The sequence below is a fragment of the Canis lupus genome, chromosome 8 (genome assembly GCF_011100685.1).
Source record: "Canis lupus familiaris isolate Mischka breed German Shepherd chromosome 8, alternate assembly UU_Cfam_GSD_1.0, whole genome shotgun sequence".
Lineage (NCBI taxonomy): Eukaryota > Metazoa > Chordata > Mammalia > Carnivora > Canidae > Canis > Canis lupus.
Window position 1 is genome coordinate 2,614,780 of NC_049229.1, and position 16,873 is coordinate 2,631,652.

Sequence of the window (16,873 nt, forward strand, 5' to 3'; positions counted from 1 at the left end):
CATTTACCATTGTCACAAATTTGGCAATTAGGACCCAAAACTAGGGACCAAGAAGCCTTAAGCATCTGCCATTTTCCATTAAGGAAGGCTCAAAGCCAGACAGCTCTTTAGGGTTTATGAAGAAGTGGTAGAACAGGTTCTGTTTAAAGACAAAGTCACCTGAATAAAAAGGAAAATTGCATGGCCTTCTGTCTTTGTATATCTGCTTCTGAAGCAGATTATGATCTATTTTTTACACCTGCTTAAACAGAAGACAAAGAAATTGGAGAAAGATGGCAGAGTGAAGAAGGGCACCAACAGGGCCACCTGGATTTCTCCATTAGGCATGATGAGGAAGAGTGAGTGTTCTCCTGGGCAAGTGGCACCTTTGATGGCAGGAGGGCCTGAGCTGCCATGCCAGTGCTCTAGGCAGGAAAGAAGGGAGAGTGAGAGGGTGCAAAGAATGCCCTTGAGTGGAGACCCTCCTGGAGGGCAGAACCCAGCCTTGAGGCTCCTCTTGGGTCCCCTGGTGGTCTCTCTTGGGGATGCCTGCCCCATGGAGACCCACTCTAGAAAAAAAGGAAAGAAAGTGAACGGAGCAGGCCAAGCTGACCTCACTGTAGCCAGGGGTCAAGATTCAAGTTCAGAGGGCAAAGGAGAAATGACAATCAGTGGAAGATATAAACAGGTCTTCACTGAGATTTAATAATGGAAGATGGCCCAGACACTTTGCTGTTTCCTTTCCATGATGTCTTTAGGGAACAAGGTCCAGCATCTCTCCAAAGCACCCATCAATACTTTAAGCCTCTTTGTCTTTGATACTCTTTTCTCTCCCCTTAGAAACTGTTTGCTTCACCTAGAAAATGTTGATTTTGTCTCAATATATAAGCTTGCATTATATCCTTATAACATCCCCCTAAATCTACAGTTGATTTTAGATCTTTTCATTTGCTTATAGGGCTGAAACTTTTGAAATAAAATGGCAAGAAATGCATCTTCATTTTCTTTATCCAGCTGTGGGTCCTGTTCTTGAAGTGATAAGCTGACAATTACCCCATTGCCTGAATAGATAAAAGATTACATGTTAAAAACAACAACAACAACAGAAAAAAAAAAAGGCAAAAACTCTTATTATTGCAAAAATTGTCCTGTCCTGGGCAGCCTGGTAGCTCAGTGGTTTAGCTCCACCTTCAGCCCAGGGCGTGATCCTGGAGACCCAGATCAAGTCCCACGTGGGGCTCCTTGCATGGAGCCTGCTTCTCCCTCTGCCTGTGTCTCTGCCTCTGTATGTGTGTGTCTGTCTGTCTGTCTCTCATGAATGAATAAATAAGTAAATAATCTTTAAAAAAATTGTCCTGTCCTAGGAACACCTGGGTGGCTCAGCGGTTGAGCGTCTGCCTTCGGCTCACGTGGTGATCCCAGGGTCCCGGGATTCAGTCCTGCATCTGGCTGCCCGCGGGGAGCCTGCTTTTCCCTCTGCCCATGTCTCTGGCTCATTCTGTGTCTCTCATGAATAAATAAATAAAATCTTAAAAAAGAATTACCCCAGGCTGGGCAAGATGGCGGAGGAGTAGGGTCCCCGAGTCACCTGTCCCCACCAACTTACCTTGATAACTTTCAAATCATCCTGAAAACCTACGAATTCGGCCTGAGATTTAAAGAGACCCCAGCTGGAATGCTACAGTGAGAAGAGTTCGCGCTTCTATCAAGGTAGGAAGACGGGGAAAAAGAAATAAACAAAAGGCCTCCAAGGGGGAGAGGCCCCGCGAGGAGCCGGGCTGAGGCCGGGGCGAGTGTCCCCAGGACAGGAGAGCCCCGTCCCGGAGGAGCAGGAGCTGCACCAACCTTCCCGGGCGGAAAGGGGCTCGCGGGGAGCTCGGGCAGGACCTCAGGAGGGCGGGGATGCCCTCAGGCTTCCGGGCGGCACCAACAGGCACCTGCGCCCCGGGGAGAGCACCCACACCCCGCGGCTGAGCTCCCTAAAGGGCTGCAGCACGCACAGCTGGACCCGGGAGCAGCTTGGGGAAGCTCGGGCGGCGGCTCCGTGGTGATGGGGCTGCACGACCCGAGAGCACAATTCCAGAGGCGCAGGCCCAGGAGCCCAGGGCGCTGGGGGACACAGCCCAGGATTCAGGGCTGCCCCCAGGACAGGCAGAGGCTGGGAGGACACAGGACACCGAGGAAGCTCCTGCCACCAGGCGGCCCTCAGCTGTGCAGATCTGCGGCCCCCGACCCCGGAGCATCCAGCCCCCTGCCGTCGGGGAGCTGCGGGAGTTACTACGGGAGGTGACTCCAGGTCTGGTGAGCTGGCCGCCAACACTGCTGTTGTTCCTCCTCCTGGTGTCGCCTTGCACCTGGGACTGAGCAGGGGCCTCACAGGATAAACAGCTCCCACAGAGCAGTGCACCTGGCAGGAGGCTGGGCAGCTCCCCCAAGTGCACACACCTGAGAATCAGCACAGCAGGCCCCTCCCCCAAGAGACCAGCTAGAAGGGCAGGGGAAGAGCAAGTTCTTGACTAAGCAGCACTGAAAAGTTCGAGGGAAAGTCGAGGGATTTACAGTATATAGAATCAGAGGATACTCCCCCTTGTTTTTCGTTTTCTGTTTGTCCCCCCCCCCTTTTTTCCCTCTCTTTTTCTCCTTTTTCCAGTACAACTTGTTTTTGGCCACTCTGCACTGAGCAAAATGACTAGGAAGGAAAAACTCACCTCAAAAGAAAGAATCAGAAACAGTCTTCTCTCCCACAGAGTTACAAAATTTGGATTACAATTCAATGTCAGAAAGCCAATTCAGAAGCACAATTATAAAGCTACCGGTGACTCTAAAAAAGCATAATAAATGATATGTCATTTGCAAATATCTTCTCCCATTCTGTAGGTTGTCTTTGAGTTTTGTTGACTGTATCCTTTGCTGTGCAAAAGCTTCTTATCTTGATGAAGTCCCAATAGTTCATTTTTGCTTTTGTTTCTTTTGCCTTTGTGGATGTATCTTGCAAGAAGTTACTGTGGCCAATTTCAAAAAGGGTGTTGCCTGTGTTCTTCTCTAGGATTTTGATGGAATCTTGTCTCACATTTAGATCTTTCATCCATTTTGAGTTTATCTTTGTGTATGGTGTAAGAGAGTGGTCTAGTTTCATTCTTCTGCATGTGGATGTCCAAATTTCCCAGCACCATTTATTGAAGAGACTGTCTTTCTTCCAATGGATAGTCTTTCCTCCTTTATCGAATATTAGTTGACCATAAAGTTCAGGGTCCACTTCTGGGTTCTCTGTTCTGTTCCATTGATCTATGTGTCTGTTTTTGTGCCAGTACCACACTGACTTGATGACCACAGCTTTGTAGTACAACCTGAAATCTGGCATTGTGATGCCCCCAGCTATGGTTTTCTTTTTTAAAATTCCCCTGGCTATTCGGGGTCTTTTCTGATTCCACACAAATCTTTAAAAAATTTGTTCTAACTCTCTGAAGAAAGTCCATGGTATTTTGATAGGGATTGCATTAAACGTGTATATTGCCCTGGGTAACATTGACATTTTCACAATATTAATTCTGCCAATCCATGAGCATGGAATATTTTTCCATCTCTTTGTGTCTTCCTCAATTTCTTTCAGAAGTGTTCTGTAGTTTTTAGGGTATAGATCCTTTACCTCTTTGATTAGGTTTATTCCTAGGTATCTTCTGCTTTTGGGTGCAATTGTAAATGGGATTGACTCCTTAATTTCTCTTTCTTCAGTCTCATTGTTAGTGTATAGAAATGCCACTGATTTCTGGGCATTGATTTTGTATCCTGCCACGCTACCGAATTGCTGTATGAGTTCTAGCAATCTTGGGGTGGAGACTTTTGGATTTTCTATGTAGAGTATCATGTCATCGGCGAAGAGGGATAGTTTGACTTCTTCTTTGCAGGGCTCAGTGGGGGTTGTTTACCTTGTGAGGCCCCAGGAGGAACAACCCCAGTGGCAGCTGCAGCTCTGGAGCCCTGATTCAGCTCCCACAGTAACTCCGGAGCTCTCGGTCTGCAGGGCCTGGAGGCTCCGGGGCGGGGCCGCTGATCTGCTCAGCTGGGGCAGGAGCGTCCTCGCTGTCCTGGGCCCTCCCGGCCTCTGCCTGTCCCGGGGGAGGCCGGATCCTGGGCTGTGTCCCGGCGCCCTGTGCTCGGGGCCTGCGCTGTTGGATTCGCGCTCCCGCCCTGCAGCCCCCTCCGCGTAGCCGCCCCCGAGCCCCCCCGAGCTGCTCCCGCCCCCGAGCCCCCCCGAGCCGCTCCCGCCCCGCAGCCCCCTCCGCGGAGCCGCCCCCGAGCCCCCCGAGCTGCTCCAGCCCCGCAGCCCCCTCCGCGGAGCCGCCCCCGAGCCCCCCGAGCTGCTCCAGCCCCGCAGCCCCCTCCGCGGAGCCGCCCCCGAGCCCCCCCGAGCCGCTCCCGCCCCGCAGCCCCCTCCGCGGAGCCGCCCCCGAGCCCCCTCGAGCTGCTCCGGGTCCCGCCGTGCGCGCTGCAGCCCTTAGGGAGCTCGGCGCACTCTCCCGGGGCGCAGGTGTCTGTTAGTGTCCCCGGGAGCCCGAGGGCATCCCCGCCCTCCTGGGTCCTGCTCCAACTCCCCGCGAGCCCCTTTCCGCCCGGGAAGGTCGGTGCAGCTCCTGCTTCTCCGGGACGGGGCTCTCCTGTCCTGGGGACACTCGCCCCGGCCTCAGCCCGGCTCCTCACGGGGCCCCTCCCCCTCGGATGCCTTTTGTTTCTTTATTTCTTTTTTCCCGTCTTCCTACCTTGATAGAAGCACGAACTATTATCACTGTAGCATTCCAGGTGTTCTCTCTTTAATTCTCAGGCCGAATTCATAGATTTTCAGGAAAATTTGAAGGTTTTCTAGGTAATTTGGTGAGGACAGGTGATTTGGGGACCCTACTCTTCCGCCATCTTGCCCCTCTCTCCTCGAAACAAGAGCTTTAAATGATACACTGGACCAGATGGATTTCACAGATATCTACAGAACTTTACATCCAAACTCAACTGAATACACATTCTTCTCAAGTGCACATGGAACTTTCTCCAGAATAGACCACATACTGGGTCACAAATCGGGTCTGAACTGATACCAAAAGATTGGGATTGTCCCCTGCATATTTTCAGACCATAATGCTTTGAAACTTGAACTCAATCACAAGAAGAAGTTTGGAAGGATTTAAAACATGTGGAGGTTAAGGACCATCCTGCTAAAAGATGAAAGGCTCAACCAGGAAATTAAGGAAGAATTTAAAAGATTCATGGAAACTAATGAGAATGAAGATACAACCATTCAAAATCTTTGGGATACAGCAAAAGCAGTCCTGAGGGGGAAATACATCGCAATACAAGCATCCATCCAAAAACTGGAAAGAACTCAAATACAAAAGGTAACCTTGCACTGGAAGAACTGTGGAACAGATTAACAAAACCAGGAGTTGGTTCTTTGAAAGAATTAATAAGATAGATAAACCATTAGCCAGCCTTATTAAAAAGAAGAGAGAGAAGACTCAAATTAATAAAATCATGATGAGAAATGAGAGATCACCATAAATACCAAGGAAATACAAACCATTTAAAAAACATATTGTGAGCAGCTATACGCCAATAAATTATGCAATTACAGGAAATGGACGCATTTCTGGAAAACCGCAAACTACCAAAACTGGAACAGGAAGAAATAGAAAACCTGAACAGGCCAATAACCAGGGAGGAAATTGAAGCAGTCATCAAAAACCTCCCAAGACACAAATGTCCAGGGCCAGATGGCTTCCCAGGGGAATTCTATCAAACGTTTAAAGAAGAAGCACTACCTATTCTACTAAAGCTGTTCAGAAAGATAGAGAGATGGAATATTCCAAACTCATTCTATGAGGCCAGCATTACCTTAATTCCAAAACCAGACAAAGACCCCACCAAAAAGGAGAATTACAGACCAATATCCCCGATGAACATGGATGCAAAAATTCTCAACAAGATACTAGCCAATAGGATCCAACAATACATTAAAAAGAGACAGAACATAAACACTCCTAACTCTGGGAAACTAACTAAGGGTGGTGGAAGGGGAGGAGGGTGGGGGGTGGGGGTGAATGGGTGACAGACACTGAGGGGGCACTTGACGGAATGAGCATTGGGTGTTATTCTGTATGTTGGCAAATTGAACACCAATTAAAAATAAATTTATTATAAAAAAGATTATTCATGGGATTTATCCCCGGGATGCAAGGCTGGTTCAACACTCATAAAGCAATCAGTGTGATTGATCATATAAGCAAGAGAAAAAACAAGAACCATAGGATCCTCTCAATAGTTGCAGAGAAAGCATTTGACAAAATACAGCATCCATTCCTGATTCAAACTCTTCAGGTTGTAGGGAGAGAGGGAACATTCCTCAGCATCTTAAAAGTCATCTACGAAAAGCCCACAGCAAATATCATTCTCAATGGGGAAGCACTGGGAGCCTTTCCCCTAAGATCAGAAACAAGACAGGGATGTCCACTCTCACCACTGCTATTCAACATAGTACTAGAAGTCCTAGCCTCAGCAGACAACAAAAAGACATTAAAGGCATTCAAATTGGCAAAGAAGAAGTCAAACTCTCCCTCTTCAATGATGACATGATACTCTACATAGAAAACCCAGAAGTCTCCACCTCAAGATTGCTAGAACTCATACAGCAATTCGGCAGCGTGGCAGGATACAAAATCAATGTCCAGAAATCAATGGCATTTCTATACACTAACAATGAGACTGAAGAAAGAGAAATTAAGGAGTCAGTCCCATTTACAATTGCACCCAAAAGCATAAGATACCTAGGAATAAACCTAACCAAAGAGGTTAAGGATCTATACCCTAAAAACTACAGAATACTTCTGAAAGCAATTGAAGAAGACCCAAAGAGATGGAAAAATGTTCAATGCTCATGGATTGGCAGAATTAATATTGTGAAAATGTCAATGTTACCCGGGGCAATTTACACATTTAATGCAATCAAAATACCTATGGACTTTCTTCAGAGAGTTGGAACAAATCATCTTAAGATTTGTGTGGAATCAGAAAAGACCCGGAATAGCCAGGGGAATTTTAAAAAAGAAAACCATAGCTGGGGGCATCATAATGCCAGATTTCAGGTTGTACTACAAAGCTGTGGTCAAGACAGTGTGGTCCTGGCACAAAAACAGACACATACAACAATGGAATAGAATAGAGAATCCAGAAGTGGACCCTCAACTTTATGGTCAACTAATATTCAAAAAGCAGGAAAGACTATCCACTGGAAAAAGACAGTCTCTTCAATAAATGGTGCTGGGAAAATTGGACATCCACATGCAGAAGAATGAAACTAGACCACTCTCTTACACCATACACAAAGATAAACTCAAAATGGATGAAAGATCTAAATGTGAGACAAGATTCCATCAAAATCCTAGAGGAGACACAGGCAACACCCTTTTTGAACTCGGCCACAGTAACTTCTTGCAAGATACATCCATGAAGGCTAGAGAAACAAAAGCAAAAATGAATTATTGGGACTTCATCAAGATAAGAAGCTTTTGCATAGCAAAAGAAACAGTCAAGAAAACTAGAAGACAACGTACAGAATGGGAGAAGATATTTGCAAATGACGTATCAGATAAAGGGCTAGTTTCCAAGATCTATAAAGAACTTATTAAACTCAACACCAAAGAAACAAACAATCCAATCATGAAATGGGCAAAAGACATGAAGAGAAATCTCACAGAGGAAGACATAGACATGGCCAACATGCACATGAGAAAATGCTCTGCATCACTTGCCATTAGGGAAATACAAATCAAAACCACAATGAGATCCCACCTCACACCAGTGTAAATGGGGAAAATTAACAAGGCAGGAAACCACAAATGTTGGAGAGGATGAGGAGAAAGTGGAACCCTCTTGCACTGTTGGTGGGAATGTGAACTGGTGCAGCCACTCTGGAAAACTGTGTGGAGGTTCCTTAAAGAGTTAAAAATATATCTGCCCTAGGACCCAGCAATTGCACTGCTGGGGATTTACCCCAAAGATACAGATGCAGTGAAAAGCTGGGACACCTGCACCCGGATGTTTCTAGCAGCAATGTCCACAACAACACAGAAACTGTGGAAGGATCTTCAATGTCCATCGAAAGATGAATGGATAAAGAAGCTGTGGCCTATGTATACAATGGAATATTCCTCAGCCATTAGAAATGACAAATACCCACCATTTGCTTCGACGTGGATGGAACTGGAGGGTATTATGCTGAGTGAAGTAAGTCAATCGGAGAAGGAAAAACAGTGTATGTTCTCATTCATTTGGAGAATATAAATAATAGTGAAAGGGAATATAAGGGAAGGGAGAAGAAATGTGTGGGAAATATCAGAAAGGGATACAGAACATGAGAGACACCTAACTCTGGGAAACAAACAAAGGGTGGTGGAAGGGGATGTGGGGGAGAAGTGGGGCTGACTGGGTGACGGGCACTGAGGGGGGCACTTGATGGAATGAGCACTGGGCGTTATGCTATATGTTGGCAAATTGAACTCCAATAAAACAAAGAAAGAAACAAACAAACAAACAAACAAAGAAAAAACAAAGTTAGATGATTAACTAACTGAGCCACCCAGGCGCCCCATATATGTATCGTCTAAAAGCATAAATGGAATCATACTTAGATGTACTGTCATTTGATTGAATGTCAGAGAATTCTCTGCAAGTCAGAAAATTTAAACCTAATTCCTTTTCACTAATGTATAGTTCACCCTAATATAGACCTACTATAATGTACTGAGTATTTGTATTGAAGGATATTTAATTTTTTCTACTTTTTTACTGCTGCATTCAATTTTATACATCTTTTTATAAGGGTATTTCTTTTTTTTTTCTTTTTTCTTTTTTTTTTTTATTTATGATAGTCACACACACACAGAGAGAGAGAGAGAGAGAGAGAGGCAGAGACACAGGCAGAGGGAGAAGCAGGCTCCATGCACCGGGAGCCCGACGTGGGATTCGATCCCGGGTCTGCAGGATCGCGCCCTGGGCCAAAGGCAGGCGCCAAACCGCTGCGCCACCCAGGGATCCGTATAAGGGTATTTCTTAAGAAATATTCCGAACCAGGTGGAATTTCTGGTATCCTATAATATGTAAATAAGCTTAATAAGTTTAGTGTTCAGCCATCAGAACGGAGTACCCATTTTTGATATCATCACACAAAAAAATATTAATATTATTTATCATTCTTAACTCTTTGCACTCTAATGGGTGAGAAATGACATAAAGGGACTTTTCAAGAAGGTGTAAGCTGAGGGAAGCCAGCACTTCAGGGCTGAAGTAGCAAGAGGAGGGAGCAGTTATAGGAATCTAAAGAAAGGTATTGCAGGTGGATAGCAAAAACTTAGATTTCTTTTCTGATATAAGCATTTGTACTCTACATTTTCCTCTATGCATGGATATTTTGCAGTTTACATATTTGGTATTTAAAACTTGTCATTTAGGAGGAGGAGGAGAGATAAAATTTCTCTGGCAATGCTGGGGTGGGTCCTCAGATGGCAGTGTTTCCATTTCTACCTCCTACTCTTTGCAGATCAGTATGGGGGGTGGGGGTTGCGTCGCGTGTGTGCGCGTGCGCATGCGTGCGGGCGTGTGTCAGTGTGTGATCTTTCTCGGATTGGCTAGGCTGACGGCTGTTTCCTGTAGACGTTTTAACAAAAGAAGTGGCGAAGTAGGTTCTTTATCTTGTGAGCCCTTGTCGATATTACAGAGACAAGAACAAGTTCTTAGTGACTCTAGGTGTCAGAAACAATGGACAAATCCCTGGGCTTGCTCATCCTTTGGTTGCAACTTGACTGTGAGTTAAAGGGATTTGGAAATGGGCAAAGAACAGATAGACCCTAGGGCGTTTCTCCTCGGGGAAGAGAAAGAAAGGGAGTCGAACCAGTGTGATTTTTTTTGGGCAGATTGAAAAAGCAAAATCAGAAGTCATTTCCAAAGAAGAGTCAGCCGCTAACCAGCCCTCTGTCTGTGTTCTCTTTCTGAACAGGGGTGAGCAGTAAACAGGAGGTGAAGCAGAGTCCTGAAGCTCTGAGCGTCCGTGAGCGGGACAGCGTGGTTCTCAGCTGCAATTTCACAGATAGTGCCATTTATTCCCTTCAGTGGTTTAGGCAGGACCCAGGGAAAGGGCTCACACTCCTGTTGTTAATGCAGTCAAATCAAAAAGAACAAACAAGTGGAAGAATTAAAGTCTGGTTGGATATGTCATCAAGACAGAGCACTTTATACATTGCAGCTTCTCAGCCCAGCGACTCGGCCACCTATCTCTGTGCAGTAAGGCACAGTGCATGAAAGTCACCTCTCTCCAATACTCATACTCTGCAGCTGGGGTTCCAACCACGTGTCCTATCTTGAAGCTCAGGAAGCTTTTTCCATCGAGGGGTTGTCTAAATTGACTCTTTCCCCAGATAGCAAAGCTCATCTATGTGTGTATGTACACATACATATACATGTATACATTTATATACACATATATATATCTTAAGTTAAATTTGACCTTTAGATATTTATCAACTTCAATTTAAATAACAGCTTTATTGGGATTAATTCACATGCCATACAATTCACTCTTTTAAAATGAACAGTTACGTGCCATCTCGTACATTCACAGTGTTGTGCAGCCACCACTTCCACCTAGTTTCAAAACCTTGTCATTACCCAGAAAGGAAACCACATACCCATCAAGCAATTACTCACTGTTCTCGCCTCCCCTCTCAACCCATGGTAACCTGCTTTGTCGCTCTGGGTTTACCCATTCCGTTCATTTCATATAAATGGAATCATAAAGCCTTTTGTGTATGGATTCTTTCACTTAGCATACTGTTTTGGAGGTCCATGCAACTCAGGACCAACTGGAGAAAGGCAGATATTCACCACTACCCAATCACATAGGATGCCTTACTTATAGTTAGCCTGCTGCATGTTCTCCATTTTTTCTTTGTTTTGCTAGAAGTTTGTCAGTTTTACCAATCTTTTTAGAGAACCAGCTCTTTTATTGATTTTCTCTACTGCTTTTCCATTTTAAATTTCATTGATTTATGCCTTTATTATTTCCCTCCTTACACTTGTTTTGGATTGATTTTTCTTTTCCTTTTCTGGGTTTTTTGAGGTGAGCACTTAGATAATTGATCTGAGACTTTTATTCTTTCCTAATATTGGTGTCTAGTGCTATAAATTTCCCTCTCGGCACTACTTTGGCTGTGTCCCACAAATTTTGATATATTGTATTTTCATTTCCATTCAGTTTAATATATATTTGATTTCCTTTGAGACATTGTGACCCTTAGCTTAAAAGTGTGTTATTTAGTTGTTACATATTTGGAGATTCTCCTGTTATCTTTTTGTTACTTATTTATAGTTTTATATTATTGTAATCAGAGAACACACTTTATGATTTTAATTCTTTGTTTTAAATGATTTTATTTATTTATTCGAGAGAGGCAGAGACATAGGCAGAGGTAGAAGCAGGCTCCCTGCAGAGAATCTGATGCGGGGCTCTATCCCAGGATCCCAGGATCACAACTTGAGCCAAATGCAGACCCTCAACACTGAGCCACCCAGGTGCTCTTATGATTTTAATTCTTTTGCATAATATTTGTTGAGGTTTGCTTTATGGTTTAAGATCTGGTCTTTCTTGGTATGTATTTATAGGCACTTGAAACCAATGTGTGTTCTGCTCTCTTTGTGTAGAGTGTTGATGAATAGAGTTAGCTATTAGATCCTGCTGGTTTGTGGTGTTGAGTTTTTCTATATCCTTGCTGATTTTCTGGCTAGTTATTCTGTCACTTGTGGAGAGAGGATTATTGAAGTCTCTAACTATAATACTAGGTTTGTCTATTTCCCCCATTAGTCCTGTCAGTTCTTGTTCCACTTATTTTTTTTTACCTCTGTTGGTTGGTGCACATGCATTTAGGATTGCTATGTCTTCTTGGCAATTTATCCTTTTTTATCAGTATGTAAGTTTCCACTGTTTCTGGTCATTCTCTTTGTTCAGAAATCTATCTACCTTACCTGATATTAATATAGCCACTACTCCTCTCCTTTGGTTAATGTTCACATGATACATCTCTTTCCATCCTTTTACTTTCAACATACCTGTGTCCTTTAAAATTAATTTCCTGAAGACAATTATACCTATTAAAAATAGTCACTTTTAGGGATGCCTGGTTGGCTCAGTGGTTGAGTGTCTGCTTTCAGCTCAGGGCATGATCCTGGAGTTCCAGGATTGAGTCCCACAATGGGCTCCCTGTGAGGAGCCTGCTTCTCCTTCTGCCTGTGTCTCTGCCTCCTTCTGTGTGTCTCTCATGAATAAATAAATAATCTTTATAAAAATAGTCACTTTTAATCTACTTTTTATTTTAACTCTCTTTTCATTGGTATATACCACCAATCTCTGTATAGACCAATCTTAATTGAGGTATTTATGTAATTTGCATTTAGTGTCATTGATATTTGATGGCTTAATCTGCTATCTTATTTATTTATTTTTGTTCCTGTTGTTTTTTTGTTTCCCTGTATTCTTTCCTTTGAATTTCTGTGAGTTATTTGACATCTTTTAGAATTCAGTTTTAATTTATCTATAGTGTTTTAGATGTATCTTCCTGTATAGCTTTTTTTAATGGTTGCTTTAGGTACTACATTATAAATAAATAAATAAATAAATAAATAAATAAATAAATAAATAAATAAAATACAGTCTACTATTGATGTCATTTCACCAATTTGAATAAAGTCTAAAAACAGTCTCCTTTTTACACCCACTTATCCTCCCTTATTCATAATTTTCTTTAATGTTTCTTCTATATATACCTAGAACATCATTAGATGGTATTATAATTTTTGCTTAATTCATTAAATGTAATTTAGGGAACTCAAGAGGAAAAGGAAAGCCTAATGTATTTATCCATATTTTTGTTTACTGCATTCTTTCTTTCTTCTTGATATTCCAAGATTTCCTCTTTTATTATTTTTTTTTCTGTTCTGTATTGACAGCTCTTCTCTTTCAGCAATTGAAAAATATTGAGTTACTTTCTTCTGGCTTCCTGAGTTTCTGTTGAGAAATACACTGCTCTTGGTTGTGTAAGATGTCATTTTCCTCTAGCTGCTTTCAAAATTTCTCTTTTTTTCTTTCTTTCTTTCTTTCTTCTTTCTTTCTTTCTTTCTTTCTTTCTTTCTTTCTTCTTTCTTTCTTTCTTTCTTTCTTTCTTTCTTTCTTTCTTTTTTCTTTTCTTTCTTTCTTCTTTCTTCTTTCTCTTCTGATTACTGTGCTTTAGCATCTTGAATCTTTAGGTTTATGTCTCTTTATAAATTTGTAAGTTTTCAGCCATTAGTTCCTTGACACTTTTTCGGCATTTGTCTCTCTTTTCTCTCTTCCTGGGATTCTAATAATTCAGATATTTGACTTTTTGCCCTAGTCCTTTTCAGCTCTGAGGCTCTGATCACTTTTTTCAGTCTGTTTTTCTCTTGCTCAAATGGGCAGTTTCTATGGTTTTGCCTTCTTGTTCATTGATTCTTTCCTCTGACCCATCCATTTTGCTGCTGTGCTCATCTGCTGAGTTTTTTATTTTGCTTTTTATTTTCAGTTCTAAAACTTCCATTATTTTCTCCTTATATTTCTTTGCTGAGTCTTTCTTTTTTTTTAATTTATTTTGAACATGTTTATAGCTGCTTGTTGAAGCATTTTTTAGGATGACTGTTTTTAAAACTCTTGTCAGAGTTCTTCTAACATCTGTGTCAGCTAGGTGTTGGTTGCATTTTCTTATTCAAGGTGAAATTTTCCTTGTTCCTTCTATGATGAGTGATTTTTAATTGCAACCAGGGTATTTTGCGTATTATGTTGAGAGATTGTGGAGCTTATTTAAACCTTTTGCTTCAGATGCATTTTTCTGACATAATTCTGTTGGGGGAAAAGGAGGTGCTACCTCATTATTGCCAGATGGAAGTAGAAATTCAAGTTCATCACTCAGCCTTCTTGGCACCCAAAGAAGACAGTGCACCTCATTACTACTAGGTAAGGGTTGAACTTCCAGCTCCCCACATGGTGTCCACTGATATTGTGATGAGGATGGCCTTGTTACTATTGGGCAATGGTGAAAGTCCTGGCCTGAACCAGGTCTCTACTAGACCACTCCCACAAGGAAGGGGAAAATCACTTCGTTGCTCCTGGTGATGGTGGAAGTCCAGGCTCCTCACGGAATCTCTGCTCACACCTAAGGAGCAGAGTAAAGCTCCTTACAGAAAGGCAAGAATTAAAGTTCCCATTATCTATTTGTCCATCTCTGACATTACATCAGTAGAGATACTAAAAGTCCCTCTTTATGTTTGCAGAGCAAAGTCTAGGCTCCCCACTTGGTATCTGATTATGCTAATGTGTATGGGCTCACAGTTTTTCTGTGATGTTTGACTGAAATACAATGGTTATTGTCTAAACATTTTCTGTCTTGCTAAAAAAGATCCTTTTCTAGTCCTTTAATGAAAGAAAGTAGGCACTTTTGAAGGTTCATTTAAAAGCAATATTCTCTATAATATTCAGATCTTTTCACCTGAAAGAACCATGATGTTCCCTTTAGGGTGTTGAGAATTTGGCAAGGTTTGCAATAGAAACATTGGCAGTAAGCATAAAGATAAGATATGTGGCCTATATAGTAGAAGACTTCTGTTTTACCAGCTGGATCTATCCCTGCTTTAGTTAGTTAGTTAGTTAGTTTTGGTAAATATGCCTCATATTTGTGTTGAGGCATAACTCCTCTTCCACTTTTAGTATACGTGGTTTAGGTGAGGTTCTAATTTTGGGTCTAATGATGGAGTCCAGGCTGATTGGTGAAGTGAATCCCTCTTGACCAGAAGACCAGGATTCTCAACCTTGTGAGCCCATTGGAACAACCTTGGGGCTTAAAAAGGCATTGATACCTGGGTGCATCTCAGGCAATTAAATCAGGCCTCCTTAGGTAACTCCTAAATCCTGAAGCATTGTGTTTCTTTTTTTCTTTCAGTTGTCCCAGATTCTAATGTGCAACAGTATTGACAACTGGATCCAGATACAGTTACTGGTGTAGATGGAGGCTTGTGCTCAAGTCTTGATAATTAGCACAATTCCATGTAGCCAGTGATTGGTTCAAGAATGAGATCTGCTTTGAGGACCTTTTTTTTTTTTTTTTTTTTTTTTTTTTTTTTTTTTTTAGGTTTTATTTACGTGTGAGAGAGAGAACATGAACAAGGGGAGGGGCAGAGGGAGAGGAAGAAACAGACTCTCTGCTGAGCAGGGACTGCTCCCTGTGCCCCCCGCCTTAAATGGGGCTGGATCCCAGTACCCCAGGATCATGACCTGAGAGGAAGAAAGCCACTTAGCTGACTGAGCCACCCAGCAACCCAAAGCAGGGAAGTTTATTAAAGTGAGAAGTATACTCTCAAGATAGGAGAGTGGGTGCATGTGTGCACGCACTTGTGTGTGTGTGAGTGAGAGAGAGAGAGCGAGCAGTGCAGGGCTTCTTGATTGAGCCTGTGAGTATTTACTGATTATCAGCTTCTTCAGCTCCAAATCTGGAATGAGACAAAAAGAAAACCCAGGAAACTCACCACGTTGTTCTTTCTCAGCTCTCAAAGTCCCTAGCTGGTCTGACTTCTTCTCTCAACATATTTTTGCTTTATACATAGCGTCCAGGGATTTTAATCATATAAGACTTAGAGAAAAGTACATTTATGCCATGTTCCCAGTAGTGAAAGTTCATGCATTTAATTTTCAAAACAAGTTCATAGCATTGTGTAATTGTTTAAGCGTGCTTTTCCTGCAGTTTATAGTTCTAACCTTATGGCATTACATAGTTCTGCATTTAAACAGATTTGAAACAAACAATAATAGTACAATGATTGTGGAGAGAAAAATAGTATTGAGTTATTCAATTTTGTTATTCTCTGAGGTCATTTGTAGTTTCTATTTGTATTTGAAATATAAAACAGAGTGAACACTATAAGGGATAATTTTTAAATGCAAATTCAAGTCACAAATAAATCATCTGTTGAATTTAAGTACTATTTTAAAAATTGAAACATCATCTCTATTAAATTATTAATTATTTACATTAAAACCAAAGAAAGCTTCAAGAAAATTAGTTTTCTCCTTAATATACCATGGTAATTATGAAATTTTTTTTGTATAGTAGAGTCTTAAACTTTATTTCATCCAGATGTTACATAAGCTAGCCATGGCACTAGTCATTGACCAGAATTTTTCCATTTCAGAAGCCTTAGTTTCTCCAATGACAATCTTCTGTTTTGATTTCTCTCTTTTAGTTACTCTCACCAAATCTGTTCTTTAATAACCTCTGATCCTCCACTCCAGCTCATTCCTGTCTTCTGTGTCATCATCTATCGTCTCTTCCTTCCCATCCAGCATTCTCCATGATGCATTTCTTCAACTGCTTCATGCTCATATTCTTATCTCACTTTGTCCATTTGTTATCCTATGATACTTCTATTAGTCATGGTTCTTCAGAGAAACAAAATTAATAGGATACATATAGATATATATAAAAGCAGATTTATTATAGGAATTGGCTCACCCATTAAAGAGGCCAAGAAGTCCCACAGTCAGCCATCTGCAAGCTGGAGAACCAGGAAAGCCAGTGGTATAATTCAGCCCATGTCTAAAGACCTGAGAATCTGGAGCTCCATTGTCTGACAGCAAAAAAAAGATTAATGTTCTAGCTTACGAAGAGAGAGAAGGGGTAAGAGAGAGAGAGTTTGCTCTTCCTCCACCTTTTTGTTTCAGTCAGACCTCCAGTGGACTGGACAATACATGCCCAAACCAGTGAGAGCAGATCTCTGTTCATTCTACTCAGTCAAATGCTAA

General features: G+C 42.2%; 1 protein-coding gene and 1 gene segment (V, D, J or C); both read left to right on the forward strand.

Annotated features, from left to right (window-relative positions):
* LOC607937 (T cell receptor alpha variable 9-2) overlaps positions 1-16,873 on the forward strand; it is a 544,059-nt gene that overhangs the window by 83,191 nt on the left and 443,995 nt on the right. The gene's annotated exons all lie outside the window — the stretch shown is intronic.
* On the forward strand, positions 9,681-11,487 carry LOC106559086. The segment is given in 2 exon segments: positions 9,681-9,823; positions 10,016-11,487. Coding segments are annotated over 2 exon segments (348 nt in total).